The sequence below is a fragment of the Anabrus simplex genome, chromosome 8 (assembly GCF_040414725.1).
Source record: "Anabrus simplex isolate iqAnaSimp1 chromosome 8, ASM4041472v1, whole genome shotgun sequence".
Lineage (NCBI taxonomy): Eukaryota > Metazoa > Arthropoda > Insecta > Orthoptera > Tettigoniidae > Anabrus > Anabrus simplex.
The window spans coordinates 116,445,411-116,460,829 of NC_090272.1; the positions used below are offsets into that span (position 1 = coordinate 116,445,411).

General features: G+C 38.8%; 1 protein-coding gene across 1 annotated transcript in view; it reads left to right on the top strand.

Annotated features, from left to right (window-relative positions):
• The window catches only part of LOC136879328 (tachykinin-like peptides receptor 86C), a 1,256,628-nt gene that overhangs the window by 1,048,130 nt on the left and 193,079 nt on the right, over positions 1-15,419 (top strand). The window contains exon 7 of the mRNA XM_068229069.1: positions 14,001-14,151. Coding sequence (XP_068085170.1) covers positions 14,001-14,151 — 151 coding nt within the window. The remainder of the gene's footprint in view (positions 1-14,000; positions 14,152-15,419) is intronic.

Genomic DNA, 15,419 nt, shown 5'->3' on the forward strand with positions numbered 1-15,419 from the left:
CTCAACTTGAACATATTCTTTAAAACTTTTCAGGCGTCCGATGATAATAGCTAGCCTCTAAATGGTGACGGAGTTATATATCGAGGGGGGCATGGATATTTACTATCCAAGATCAAAGTACAACAATAATGTATCTAACAAATATTATTATTATACAATCTTCCTGCAACAGCTGATATTATTCCCGATAAGCTTGATTGTATTGTTGGTGAGTTTTTCAGATAATTTAAACACAAGTAATCACAAGCCACAGCTTATTCACTTAAACTGCGTATTATATTAGAAATGCTTGTAAAGCATCTCTTAAATATATTAATAGTGAAAATTGTCATTCATTACGTACGTTACATTACTCTTTATTGTATCCGGTCGAAATACCCCACTGTAATGAACAAAACTAACTTAAAAATGACGTAGATTTCTGCCCTCTTTCTCTAGTTATTTTCTGCTTCCATTTCAAACTCGTGTATCGCCGCAGCGACCGATATTGATTGGGAGATCTTCGCCCCACATTCACGTCTTGTGACGGAACCACGTCACTGTGCCTGAACAGCATACCGTCGTTGCCGGGACAAAACCTCCTATGTGATAATATTTTTGGAGATATACTGACCCGCAGTACATACATTATGTAGACGAGAATGCCTTGACAGTATGCACACAATATTGCGCCTTAGAAGACAGAACCTTACCGGCCAAAGTTCCAAGCTAAAATATTTCACATAGGACGTGTTGTCCCGGCAGCGACGATACGCTCTTTTCCTGTCTGCCTGCCCGCTTGCACATTTGGGCACCCGCTGGACTACACGCTCAGCGTGAGCACCTCTGCTTTAAGTTATTTACAGAGTTACAAGGTACAGAAATATTCCTGATCATATGCAGCATTATTTTAGTGTCTGTAATCTTTAAATCTGTATAATATCACAGTAGAGAATTTAAACAAACAAGACTACAGACCAAGATCAACAGACAAACCATAGGGAGAGTGATTTTAGACGAGGAGAGAAAATCAAGATCCGAAAGAACGAAGAAGTACTGGGCTGAGAGAAAATCAAAACATCCATTGTATAAATAACTTAAGTTGTCCAATGAAGGCCATAAATTATAAAATAGAATAAAAAATAAATAAATCACACATATATGTGGAATTTATGTATTGTACCATCATAGCTTGAACTTTATTTTTCTTCTAAAATTCTTATGGATTCGATTTTGCAACATTATTCTCGGGATGTATTCAATTTCTGTCATATTCTGGCAGCTTTCCCTGTGATTTTAATCATTATTGATTGAAGATTTAGTTGTAAATTATAAATGTTATTAGTTCAGTAGTTCGTGAGTCCTCAGCTCGGAGGTTGACATTACACAAGCGAAGGTTGTAAGAGAATCTGATGAGTATTTTAATATAATTATATCACGCTCTCACCCCATCCCCAAAGGGGGCTGAACTCTGGCCCCCCACCATTAAGGGTGATAGGGATGGCTTACACCCACGTGCTCGTCTCCGGGTAGTAAGTCATTAGTGTACCAAGTTTGGTTGGTATTTCTCCAGTGGTTTAGGAGGAGATATCATTTACATACATATCTACATATATATATATATATATATATATGTATATATACAATACATTCATTTTTATATACAGGGTTATTCACCTAACACGTTACACGGAAATAACTTCTAAACCATTAAAGATATTGGCGTTCTGTTTTCATATTCGTAAATGGTACCCAGAGTCTTGTAAAATAACGTGCTACTTAGTCTCATGGAGTGATTAATAACCGAAATATTGATACCAACTCCATATTTTTAAATAGAACGGCACGAATTCATACAGCTGGCCTAAAAGTTCAACTGGGTATAAGTTCAAATATGTAAGTACTTTCAAAATCGAACAAGTACTTTTGAAATATAAATAAGAATAGTATGCGCGGTTTCGCATGCAACATCAGACGGCGTGAAGTCGGGCAAGGACATATTGACGCGCAAGCAGTTTCCTGGGGTGAGTTCAGCCACAGAACGGATACCAGGCATGTACTGTAAACATAATGTGTTGTACCGTAACATATCCTGGGTGTGCAACGTTATTGTATGATTGGCAAACACACAACGGGGAAGGGAGATTAAAGTGTTTCGTTTTGACATCCATGTGTAATAGGTTGCGCTCAGTTTAGCGTCCTTTCCCACGGATGGGAATGGGAAGGATTTGGAAAGGACGTCGGCCGTGGCCTATCCCAAAGGTACCTATCCGTCATTTGCCTGGTGTTGAACATGGGACACCATGAAAGTCACTTTCAGGTTGTGTGAGGCAGGACTCGAACCTGCGCTCTCCCGAATGCACGCTACTACAGTCGCGCTTGAACTCCGCGGGGATTAATGCGTGTAAAATAAATAAATAAATAAATAATAGTCTCCTAATATCTAACCTATCCCAAATCAAATAATCCAGCATTGGTAACACTGCTCCTTCGCGTGAAATAACCCAGCACAAAACGGGGTGCGCTTTGTATTACACACCCAAGCAAACGGGGCTACATGACCACGCTGTCAAAGGCCCGGAAATGAAATAACAACAAACAGCCACTGTTCTCCTCAGGCTATTTACGGAATATACCCTATTGGTCTTGTGAGAACCCACACTTGCTCAGGCAATTGGACCATCAGCGGGGAGTGTCAATGTGTGGTGCGGGATAATCGGCGAACATGTAGTAGGGCCATATTTCCTTGAAGGTCCTTTAACGGGGAACAGATATGCCGAATTTCTGTCAGAAGTGTTACCGGTTCTCCTGGAAAACGTACCCCTTAACATACGACAGGATATGTGGTTCCAGCACGACGGGTCTCGTGCCCACTATTCGCTTGTGGCCCGGCAAGTCTTAAACGAGATATTCCCCGGTCGATGGATTGGACATAGAGGCGCCATTAGGTGGCCAACATGGTCACCTGATTTGACACCACTGGACTATTTCCCCTGGGGTACGCGCATGGACATGGTCTACACGCAAGCTCCAACAACACCGCAGGATCTCAAGCGAAGTATCGTCGCAGCATGTGCTGCAATATCGAGGAAAACTCTTCGGTCTGTGACATCATCCGTCGCGACACGACTGCAAATGTGCATTGCCGTTGATGGTCAACATTTAGGCCTGGTAGAGTCATGTAGGGTTGTGGAAGAAGTCAGGAGAAATTTTGACCGAACCTCTGGGAAGGTAGTCGATGTCAGCAAAAAGTTCCATAAGAGTCCTACAGCAGAATCCATGATTGGAAGCGATGGTAAAAGTAGCCAGGGTGCTACGAGGTGAGGTAGATAAAGCAGCTGAACTAAAACCAGATAACGTGGCTTCATTGAGGTTTTGTCCAATCACTTCCTGTGATGTTGAGAGATTTCTCTCAGTACAAAATATTCTGCCCGACAGGAGAACGAGATTGTTACCGGAAAACATTGAAACGTTGCTTGTTGTAATTGAGCGTGTTATTAAATTATACGTGTTTTTCATTCTTATTTTGTTGCCTATTTTACACTCTAGTGCCTATTTACATGCCTATTTTGGCTAATTTAAGAGCCTATATGCCTGCCTATTTTAACTGTTTTTAGTGCCTATAATTCTCGTCTCTACTGATAACTGTAGGATATTTTGGCCAAAATAGTCAGCGTGGAGGCCTACGGTCTTTACGATTTTTATTTATATAGATAATTATCATAAAAAATACTTTAACAAGTATTTCAAGGGCTCACCGCCCCCCCCCCCCGCGTTAAGGGGATTTTCCGAAAACTAAAAATACGTGTTCCTTTATTTTTAATGATTCTAAATACCGATTCTGACGTCTGTAACATCTTCACTTTTTGAGATATCAGCACCCTAATAAAAATAATTTAACCCCATTTTCAATTCATTTAACCCACTTAAATTTTTATTTTGGGAATAATTACTTACTTTTTATTTGTTTTTAATAGAGACTAATAATACCAGTCTTTATGTCTGTAACACGTTGAGTTTTTGGATATAGGTCGACTACAGATACGCTCATTTTAAAAATTCTTCCCCTTATTAATTTCCCCGTAAGTGGATTTTCCGAAAACAAATTATGATTGTTTCTTTACCTTCACAGGAGATTCCAAATATCAGTTTTCACGTCTGTGGAATATTACATTTATAGATATACTCTTGATTTACTCGTCTTAAAAATTCGCCCCTTTTTCAGTACTGTTCACACCCCGTAAGTGTATTTTCCGAAAACAAAACAATGCGTGTTTCTTTACTTTTAAAAGAGATTAAAAATGGCAATTTTTAACTTATAAGTATCCTCACAAAAGTTATTCATATGCTTTTTCACCTTTTTTCACCCCCTTAAGGGAATTTTCAGAAAACAAAGTTATTACGTCTCTGAACTGTCAAGTTTTGAGATATAGATGTACTCATCTAAACCGTCCACCCCTCTTTTCACCCCGTTACATATGGAATATACAAAAAATCTCCCTTAGTGAGCACCTACACTCTAATACAAATATATCCCCAACGTCTCGTTTCTTTATGTCACGTAGTTTTGGCTGGGCGTTGAATACAACCAGTCGGAGTTAACATTTTATATAGAGAGATAATAATATGAAATAAATAATTCTATATCTCGCACCGCTGTTACTTTATTTATCGCTTCGCGGGTTGCGCGGCACTGTTGCTAAGTCTGCACATGACTTACGAACGGCTTGATAGCTATGCGGAGAAATCAGCATCAGACACAAACTCACCGTTGGTTTCAGCCATTGCCACCGTAACTTACTTGCTTTGGCGCGATCCTATCAGCCCGGAGGTCTGTATTCAAACCCCTCACCTGGCGAACTTTTATTATGGGAATGGTGCTCTCATACCGTTATTAATCACATACAGATTTAGCAACACAGCCTCGTAATACTCATTTGAATTCACCCACGAAGCGATCTGATTGGCTAACATCAGTAGCTAATAATATAACAACGGTGTGAAATGTGTAATTATTTTTTCCCTCTAATGCTCATTTACCCTGTTTATGTTCTTTCCGAACACCCTGTATATATACAGTAGTGCATGAACAACGTTGAAGTCAGGAAACTGGGACCAAAGCATTCGCTAAAATACGAACTAAATACGGAACTCCAGACATTTCTTGTGACAGTACTAAGATTAAAGCCCTGTCTACTATGTACTGACCACTACATACTTCTATGTTTCTTGCAGACGCATGTCAAAAATGATAAATTCGGTTTCTCGAATAACATTTTTAACATGACTGGACGACTCCGTAGCTGGAGTCTACCAAAACGGCCATGGTTCGAATTCCAGTCTATGCTTGTGAGCATGTTCACAATAAGTAGTTCGTCTCAGTGGTTCGGATTCTAATAAAACTATAAGTCCCATGACTTCATCTTTAAAATTAATGGTTAATTAAAAGTGATGTAAAGCTCCAGGATTGCTTTGTCACCATTACTATTATTATTATTATTATTATTATTATTATTATTATTGGATGCGTGATTAGAACAGTGACTCGGCTATTTACTTTCCAACAAAGTTATTCTAGGTTGGAATAGGGACTGAACTTAGGTCAGGGCCGATAACCTTAGATGGTAGGCCACTTCAAACAACAAGCACCATCACCGACTAAGGTTAGCTTTTTCGTCAGAAAGCCATCTGGTCCCTTAAACCACAGCTAAGGGGGTGGCTCCAGCAACCTCAGAAATAATTGAATCAGCGTATATGATGTCTAGTAGAATTAGTACCGGATTGACATGATAATTGAATTACTTCGTACATGGCTACGCATCAATAAAGACGTAGTTCGTATCCCAGCCAATGCCTTTGAGTATCTTGGAAGAAAAACCACTTCGCAGTGGACAGATTCCATCTGTAAGTCTCGTGGCTTGCGATTTTATGTTACACTAGTGGTCAATTAATAATCACGTAAAGATCAAAGCTAGCTCTGTTGCAGTGCGTATGCAGAGTTCAAAATTATGGAACGCACCACAGCCCGTGCTCAATGAACCGCTGGAAGGATTTCGCAATATTTTGTTAACGAACAAGAAAGGCTTGCGGCGCTGTGGCCGTTAAGGGTGGCGAGAGGACATTTATATCCGTTTTGGTACTAATGAGAGCAAACGAGAACATCTTAATATAGCTGTGCCAATTATTATTTCATCCAACTCTACTCACACCAGAACTAATGGCCAGAAGCATGCGTGAAGTAAAGAAATCAAACCAAACCAGTAATGCAAGTTGTCATCGGCACCGATAGTGAATTCGATGAATTGAGGAAATAAATCTGTTTCAGAGCCTCATAAGCACATTTTATAAACATACATTTATTTTGTTGTTAATTTAGAACAATGATATGAATGTTTATCCAGGGTACTGTGAGACACCACCGTGTCGTCAAAGAAATCCTGTGGGATGAAATTCCAGCTCCCCTGCGACTGCTACAGATTTACTCTAACAATCAAAGAGATATTATACTATTATTTATTTTATTTATTTAGTCTGATCCACGACACCCTAGATTTGTCATAAGACACAGAATAATACACAATAACAATTTTGAGGGAAGATAAAAAGATTAATGTTTAAAAAAATGATAGGTTAAAATTAACCATAATAAATGCCATGAACTCCATATAAATGGTGACGAAGAATCGAAACGGAGTATTTGATGAGTGAGACGACTATCTCATCTTGTAGGCTTCTCGCTAGTTTATATTTTTGTCGCCATGTGACGATAGATTTGGGAATTGTTCCCCTCGCGCCAAAGAAAAGTCCAGTCACCGTAATTTTGTTAAGGTTATACGACTCAAGAAAGAAAGGGATGGTTGGATTATAGATATCCTTTTTCTCATTGTCTACGTCAGTCGGCTGAGAGGCTGAAGATTCAAAGCGTACTTTAGGATCAATAATTTCTGCTTCGTTCCTCCGTCTGTCAATCGCTATAATATCAATCCTGCGAGTGCTGCCTCCTTCGGCGAGGCAGTGGACTTCTTCGTACACTTCTAGATTATTATTATTATTATTATTATTATTATTATTATTATTATTATTATTATTATTATTATTATTATTATTATTGTGCTTTCTGGCTGAGTACTTGATGCTCAGCATTGAGGCTTTAGTTCAAAGCGTAACAGATTCGATCCCGGCAAGGTCGGAAAATTGTTCCGCATGTGGTTAATCTAGGATTCTACCTGTTTGGGATTTTTCTTAATAATATACTGTGCCCTTTTCAAGGCAACAACTGCGGTGAACTCTTCCTTCTTCTGTGCGCCGGCTGCTCCTGTAATAAATGACATGTAAATCATACTCACCGCTGCATGTAGACTCTTCTTCCTCAGTCGTGACCGTCCGCTATCCCCGAAGAGAGGCCACCCGACGATCAAGGAGTGAGGAAATGAAAAGAGGGGTAAACTAACTAAAAATGACGGTACCCAAAGACTGAATTAAAATTTAAATAAAGACTAATTTATTGAATAAAATGCAAAATGCCAAAAGGAATGTAAGTGAACTAGACTGGTGAAAAAATGTAAACAAATGAAATAAATGAGACTAAGAAAAATTAAAGATTGAAGATCTGCCTTACACTAACACCATAATCTGCCTAATAAACTGACTGAAGGTCAATCACCTTAATTAAAATAATTCCAGACTATGTTGACACTGTCTTCAAGTTGATAACATGACTCAGTTTAAAACTCTGGTCAGAAAGACCACCTTCTTGAACTACAGAATGGTATTACGTAGAAAATATCTCTCCAAACTAAATTAAAATAGTTGAATCATAATAAAGTAATTAGTTACGTCATCAATCCACTGACTCATAGGAGTTATCAAATATTTATCACATGTGGCTCATTTGGTAAAAATACCCAACTTTAAAATAATCATGGCCTGCACTAACCAAGTGTATCACATCAAGAATAAATCGAAGAAAACAAAACAGCCATGAACACCCTTCATTTCCTACATAACCATTGTCTTATTCAAACACCTCATGATTAAACAAATAAATTATTGAAACATCAATCCGAGTGTTACAACCACTCATCTGATTTTTAAACTTCACTTGCATATCTGTGATAGACTGGACTGCTTAAAAATAATCCAAAAGATTAGGCCAAGTGCCTGATGTTAACATTTCAAATGACAGCGATCCTTGTACATTAAAATTTCTATTGAAATTTGCCGCTAACTGCATTTCATTATCAACTCATTATTTGTGGTACCACCACTAGATGGAGGCAGATGCCATATTGTTTACCTCATTCATTGCGGCAGTTTTATACAATTGGTTTATTAAAGATCGCTTCATTTTCTACATAAAATGTAGTGGATTTAAAAAAAAATTGGTAATTACTTAAATGCCTGGTATGAGCATACCACTACTATCGTTTCGACTGTGACTTAATGGACGATCCATTAACCTAACATCTGAAATCTCATTTACATCATTAAATCTGTTAAATGGAGAAACACTGCTCCGACAAAGAAAATACAAAAATCAAAACTAGCCTATCTACACCTATCTATTTACATCAAATCAAATATAAATAATTCACATACGCCTACGTCCTACAAATAAACGGTAATAAAGTACACTCAGAAAGAAATAAGATAAGCAAAACTAGATCCCACCATCGCGGCCTACTGGAAATCAAAGGATGGAATGCGCAAAATAATCTCGGAGTCTCCATAAAAATATACCCCGCTGCGAGTAGCAAAATATAAATATTGTGAATTTGACGGCAATCTCTAACCTCAAACGATAAATGTCTGGCCATGATACTATTTAACCTTTGTGGACAAATATTACTGTTATTTCATGTCATCCATGACTCTACATGATTATTGAAAAAAACACATTGACTCGTCGCTCTGCTCACATTGTACAATGGCTAGCATATTTGTCGAGCATCTACTTTCCCTGGAATTATTTAAACAAATACAGGCTTCTGCCTACAATCATAACCCAAGTCGTAACACATTTAACACTCTTGGCTAAATTATTCATTTCACAATTCTCTTTGCTCATTAATTCTCGACGTCATCATTATTCATTATTCTCACAATACGGCCTCGCTCGTATCCGGCGGGCAAAATATCTGTCGTGCACATTACGACTTCTTACGACAGTTCATGACATGGTCCAAATATCATATTTCCATTATCAACGTAGATCATCAGGGATATTAATCATCTAGCTCGATCTCTTGATCATTCTCTGCTTCGCATCTCACAAAAAAAATTAGAGCTGACTCATCAATGGTTTCCTGGCACTCACTGTTTCTATATAAAAAAAGGTGGCGAGATTGCCTCTCAAAACACAGATGTTGAAAGATGTGTAACCGCAACTACACAGAAATAAATACTCGCGTCTACCAAAAATCGTCGCAAATACACGGGATAAGTACTATCAGACGCGGTCATCTGAAGGATGATCCGACAACATAAAACAAGCTGTAAGCGCAAAATAGCAAAATGAACATTAAAATCATCGAGGCGGCGTTTACAAGATCAAAACTCCAACAAAATATGACTCTAAACCATCGATATAATAACATGATGAAATATAAAAATTACTTATAAATCGGCATTACACTCATAGATCAAATATCATAGCTGCCTAAACTGTCAAAGTGACATACTACAGAAACAATCCATAACAACACGCAAACAACATCTACCTAAACGAAGTGCACACATAACTATTATTATTATTATTGTTATTATTATTATTATTATTATTATTATTATTATTATTATTATTATTATTATTATTATAGTTACAATTATGATTATTTAAAAGATGTGAACTATTTACAATCCTACCTAATACTCTAAGCTACATTGATCATCGATTAGTCACGGTCCTACATTATTTATTTACATTATTTATTGATGCTCATACCTGTGTGATGGCGGCATGTTGGCTCACCCTCCGGCCTCGATCATGGTGAATTTAGAATTCCATCTTCAAGCTGATGTGGTATTCCAAATTTTTACACACGCAAATTTGACACATATTTGCCATGGCGTAACACACGCTTACGTTGACATAAAACACTCGTATTTCTCACACTCCACTGCAGACTCCTGTCGTGAAGCTAGACGGTCGTCCCCGCTACCAGCCTGGAAATCACCTGTTGGTCTGCCACCGTTCTCTCAGCTTTGTTTACCTAGCAGCTTACCGTACATTCACCCCAACGGGACATAACTGTTAGGTCAAGGTCTACCACTGCGGCCTTCCTTAAAGAAAAGTCATTCTCCTCCCTGTCTGTCTTTACTAGTTTCTGCCCGTAAACATCTCGCTTGCCAAACAGTTTATTAAATGGTAAAAACAAGCTAAATACAGTTCCAATGTTGTGGAGAAATTTATGCTGATAACAAAATGTGAAACTACCCGTGGGTTAGAGAGGTTTTATGTAATTGTGCTGCAAACATGGACTTGTTCCTCTCGACTCGTAATGTGAGCTCATTTAAGCCAAGTGTTGGAGGTGTAGCTCCTGCCCGTTATCTCTGCGTAAATAGTAAGAGTTTGTTAAAGTGTTCATTTCTGAAATGTTACTCTCCCAAGTGAAATAATACAAGGCCTTCTCAAAATGCCTACAAGTGTCTCTAATCACTTTCTTACCAGCCAAAAGTAAAGCTGACTAACTAAATTAGCTGTCACTCTCTGTCACACTGTCGCTCTGATTCGCACTGTCAAACTGAAGTTTCACTGAGAATTCTGAAGAATCACTGAGAGTTCAAGAAACACTGAGAATTCTGAAGACACACTGAGAAACTCAAGAAACACTGACAATTCAACCCCCTGGTCGCTGGGTTTTGTAAAGAGTTCTCCCCCCACCTAGAAAATAGTTCCGTGGAAGGGATGTGGCGTAATGATCTAGCTCTCGGGAGCACTTTATCGTACATCCGTAGGTTAAGGTTTTCAAAATTTATGTACAAAACTCCCTAATTTCAGTCTGACTTACATGTAATATTGCGCCGTGGGAAATGATCACAGGATAATCCACACGACGGCGCGCGTCACTGGTGTTATTTTCTTCCGGTGAATAGCTCCATCCCGCCATGACAGTTCATTCAGCTGGGCCCAATTACTCCTCCGTGTGAAGTTAAATTTTATTAATTAGGCACTAATTAACCACAGATTCGCACTGATAATTTTCCAAATATTATAAAGAAGTCAGGACACTGTTTTTCACCACCACACCGGGCTTCAGATCGTGAAATACTGATTGTAGATTCCCGCTTATGACAGTTCATTCAAATTTAGAATTTTGTAATTGGCTGAGACTTTCGCGCTCTTCGTAAAGTGGATACTTCCATTTCCTCCCAAGGATTGGCGGGTATTGTCGTTGTCCCTTTTGTCCTAGCTAAGTAGGTCAGGCCTCAACGCGTGATTTTCTCGTGAGAACCAGAAGAAAGTCGCCACTCCTAGGCGGTGTCATGAAATTTATTGGAAGGAGTACTCAGGGTGGTTTACAAGTTGGACGTGCTCTAAGGAGAGTTTTGTGGATTCTACTCGCCGCCTGACTGGCGCCAGAAAGTTCCTTTGTGACTGCTGGATTGCCAGCCTACTGTAGTATCCCATACGCGAAATATTCAACTTTTAATTTGTAAATTAATTACGTAAATTCGCTTATGGGTGCAATACTGTATCTTCATTCACATAGGCCTACTATATATCACTCTAAAAATTACCACAGAAACTAAACGTAGTATAACCGAACGAGTGGCAGCACGGTTTGTGCCACGTAGCAGCCAGTTGGTTCGAACCCGAATGTCAGCCCTAAGGTGGTTTTTCCATGGTTGCCCACCTTTACACAAGGTAAATGCTGAGGCTGTACCTAAATCAAGGTCACGGTCGATTCCTTCCCACTCTTGTATACAGACTTCTAGGCTTGCATGTCAAAAGCCTGGATTAAATTCAAATCTCTCCGCAGTGCTCATATGGAGTAAAAATGAAAAGCAATTGCGTATGGTTTTTAGTGCTGGGAGTGTCAGAGGAGTTGTTCGGCTTGCCAGGTTCAAGTCTTTTCATTTGACGTCCGTAGGCGACCTCCGCGTCGTGGTGACGATGAAATAATGATTAAGACGACACATACATCCAGCCCACGTCCCAGCGAAATTGGCCAATGATTGTTACAATCACCAACCCAGCCGGGAATCAAACCCGATATCCCTGTGACCAAAGGCTAGCACGCTAACCGTTTAGCCACGGCGCAGGACCTCATATGGAGTGAGGGCATATGACGCTGTTGATGGTGATCCGCCCGTCGATTGGAGACGTTAAGACGTGAGCAGACCCCTTGGTGCTTTTCGACAGGAATACACTATGTGCCGGCACCAGGTTTCACCCTCTCCCTTCCTATTATCATATATCACGTCATTCATTTCATCCTATTAACTCTGATGAGGTTCACGTCAGGAAGGGCATTCGGTCCTAAAAACCCTCCACGACAGATTTATCCCACCTCATACCCCATCCCATCGAGAAACGAGACAAGGGTTGGACAAACAAACATACAGACTTCTAGGCAATGTAGTATACACGTTGTGAGTAAAATTTGATTAAATCGCATGGCTCGTAACGTTACCCAGAAACATGACAGGGAGGTCTCCACATGTGGTTTTTCATATGAAGACCGGGTTAGGGAATTTTCATTGTAAGGCAGGCCCATTTCCGTACTACCAGTCATAATCAGGTTGGGGAGTTTTCATTATAATGACAGACACTAACCCTCCATCTGGCTTTTTATATCCTCAGAAAAGCTTAAAGGATCTCCCAATAGGCAGAAAACAAATATGACAGCAGTATTAATGGCAATAAAGGTTTCTTTAATACGTATCTACGTAAGTACGAATTCAAATGAAAAATTATTAATGATTAATATTATTTTATTATTGCAATATGTATATGGGAGAATTGGCCTGCGTATAGGTATCGTGTAAAACTGTTCCTAAAGGACAGTACGTTTCCAAAACATATTGCTAACATTATTCATAACAACTAGGAGAATATACACCTAATTATACAAATGTAAAAGGTCCACCAATTCACTGCACTATTTATTCAGATAAAAGTTATAATCTGACAGCAAATACTAGTACATGTTTCGTCCACTTGGTGGACATCTTCAGCTGAATACCATGAGTACTAAACCATTTACACTGAATTATTAAAAAGGAACAATGGAATTAAAATCCATACAAAAACTAGTACGTAACTCATAAAAACCTAGAACTAGACACCAAATTAAAATATGAATAGAAAGTGCATCTATCAAGTAGTAAAACATCACACGTATTACTGGCAAGCGAATCACTGAAGTTTTAAAATTGTTCTATGATGTATTGATCCATGAGGTCTTGATGCACTGAGAACCAAATTACGTGTCGTATTTAAGAAAGTGCATTAAAAACGTTTAAACTTGGATAAACATCCTCCTGTAGCGTGGATCAGTCTTTGTTTATGTTGTGATGAACTTCAACAGGGAACCATTGTACCTTTTAAATACCGAGATCTTGCTAATGACAACCGTATGCAACGAGCAAAACGTGTGATGTTCTCTGCTGGCCCCAATGAAAATTCTCAGGCTGGTCTGTATTTCACAGGGAACCAGTCGCATTCTAACAAGGTGGATGGTAGCCGCAGAAATAATAACTTTGTCAGTTCTGTCCCAGGGGGCGATCCAGTTGGAAATCCGGAGGGATACTATTATACCAGTGTATAAAAAACTAGAAATATAATTTCCATCGTTAAAGTATAATAATAATAATAATAATAATAATAATAATAATAATAATAATAATAATAATAATAATAATAATAATAATAATATGGTTCCTTAGAGTGAAGAGTGAGAAACTTCTTTCTTTCCTCGCGTACAGTGAATATTATTCCATATGCTTGTCGTAACGGATGTGATTAATCTTCAAAAATATTTATGACTTCATTTTAACTTGCTTGTCATTTCTTTCAGGTACAACGTCGTGCTCTTTTTGGTGACATACGTCCTTCCGATGGTGGCTATGGTATGTTGTTACACCGCCATGGGACGCGAACTATGGGGAAGCCGCTCTATTGGAGAGATGACCCAACGACAGAAAGACTCCATCAGATCCAAAAGAAAGGTACCGTTCCAATTTCTGCCTTAATATTGTAATATTATTCACGAATGAAAATCAATTACGGAGAAATAGTGCAATAATTCTACAAAATTATTTAAATCATTTATCTATGTTACCAAAACCGCACATTGTGGCTCAATAAAATGTGTCAGAATGCTGGACGTTAAGACAAGAAAACATAGCATTTTTAGTATTATTGTATGGCCATATTACCTCTATATTACAACGACAATATTGCACTGGGTTTAGTTTTGATAGTTTATTTTAGCATTGATTTTATAAAATGCTATTTGTTCGGGGCGTCGGCCTAGAAAGATCTTTTGCCCCTACTAGCACCATATGTGAGGAACCTGCATGCATTTTATAAATGGCGGAAGTGTAATGTGTTTAATGTGAGGAAAGCAACGTTAAGAACGACACAAATACCCAGTCCCCAGGCCAGGGATATTAATCATTTACAAATCATTTACAATTAAAACCCCCTGACCCGGCCAGGAATCGGACGCGGGGCCTCTTTCACTGGGGAGAAAGGACTTAACAGGTATTAGGAACGAAAGCGGGTATCCAAAAAAGAACTAGTCATGAGTGATCTCTCGTGGGCTTAAATCAGTAATAAAATAATAAAACTATTTCTACAGGAAGTATGGATTCTGAGTTAATTATCACTTACTTTTTACCCTGCTAAAAGTGTTATTTCCACATTAATTTCAATAGGCCAGCTTGTGTACAGTCTGAACCACTCAGTTCGAATTTCACTATTACAAAAGTAGGGAAGTGAAAGTAAACATTGAGACATAATATCCCACTTTCACTTGCATCTTGTCTGGGCTAAATTTATCTCTATGTCCGTCCATGAAAGGCTGCAGTAACATTGGACGCAATGAGTGCCCAGACGAATAATTTCCAGCAAACAGATATTCCATAGAGAAGAGGAAATGTGCGGTATGTGTTTTTGGTAGCGTGAAGCAGAAGAATGGAATGCTGTAGAACGGCCCTTTGAACGAAGCTGTGGCTCATAAATGGTTCCATCGATCCAGCTTCTGTAGGATGAAAAGGCCCGCGGAACAGTAATAATCCTTTCAGAATAGGCTAGATTAGGAATCTCAGGACATTCATCAACGTACAGCTAATGAGATAACTGTATTTCAGTATTATTGAACCGTCGGAGACTTTAGGTACGAAGTTGATTTCAGTGTAAGGAGAAAGGAATGCTTCTAGTTCGATGCCCTGAGAGGAAAGGTGACTGAGAATGAATGACAAGAACGGAGAAA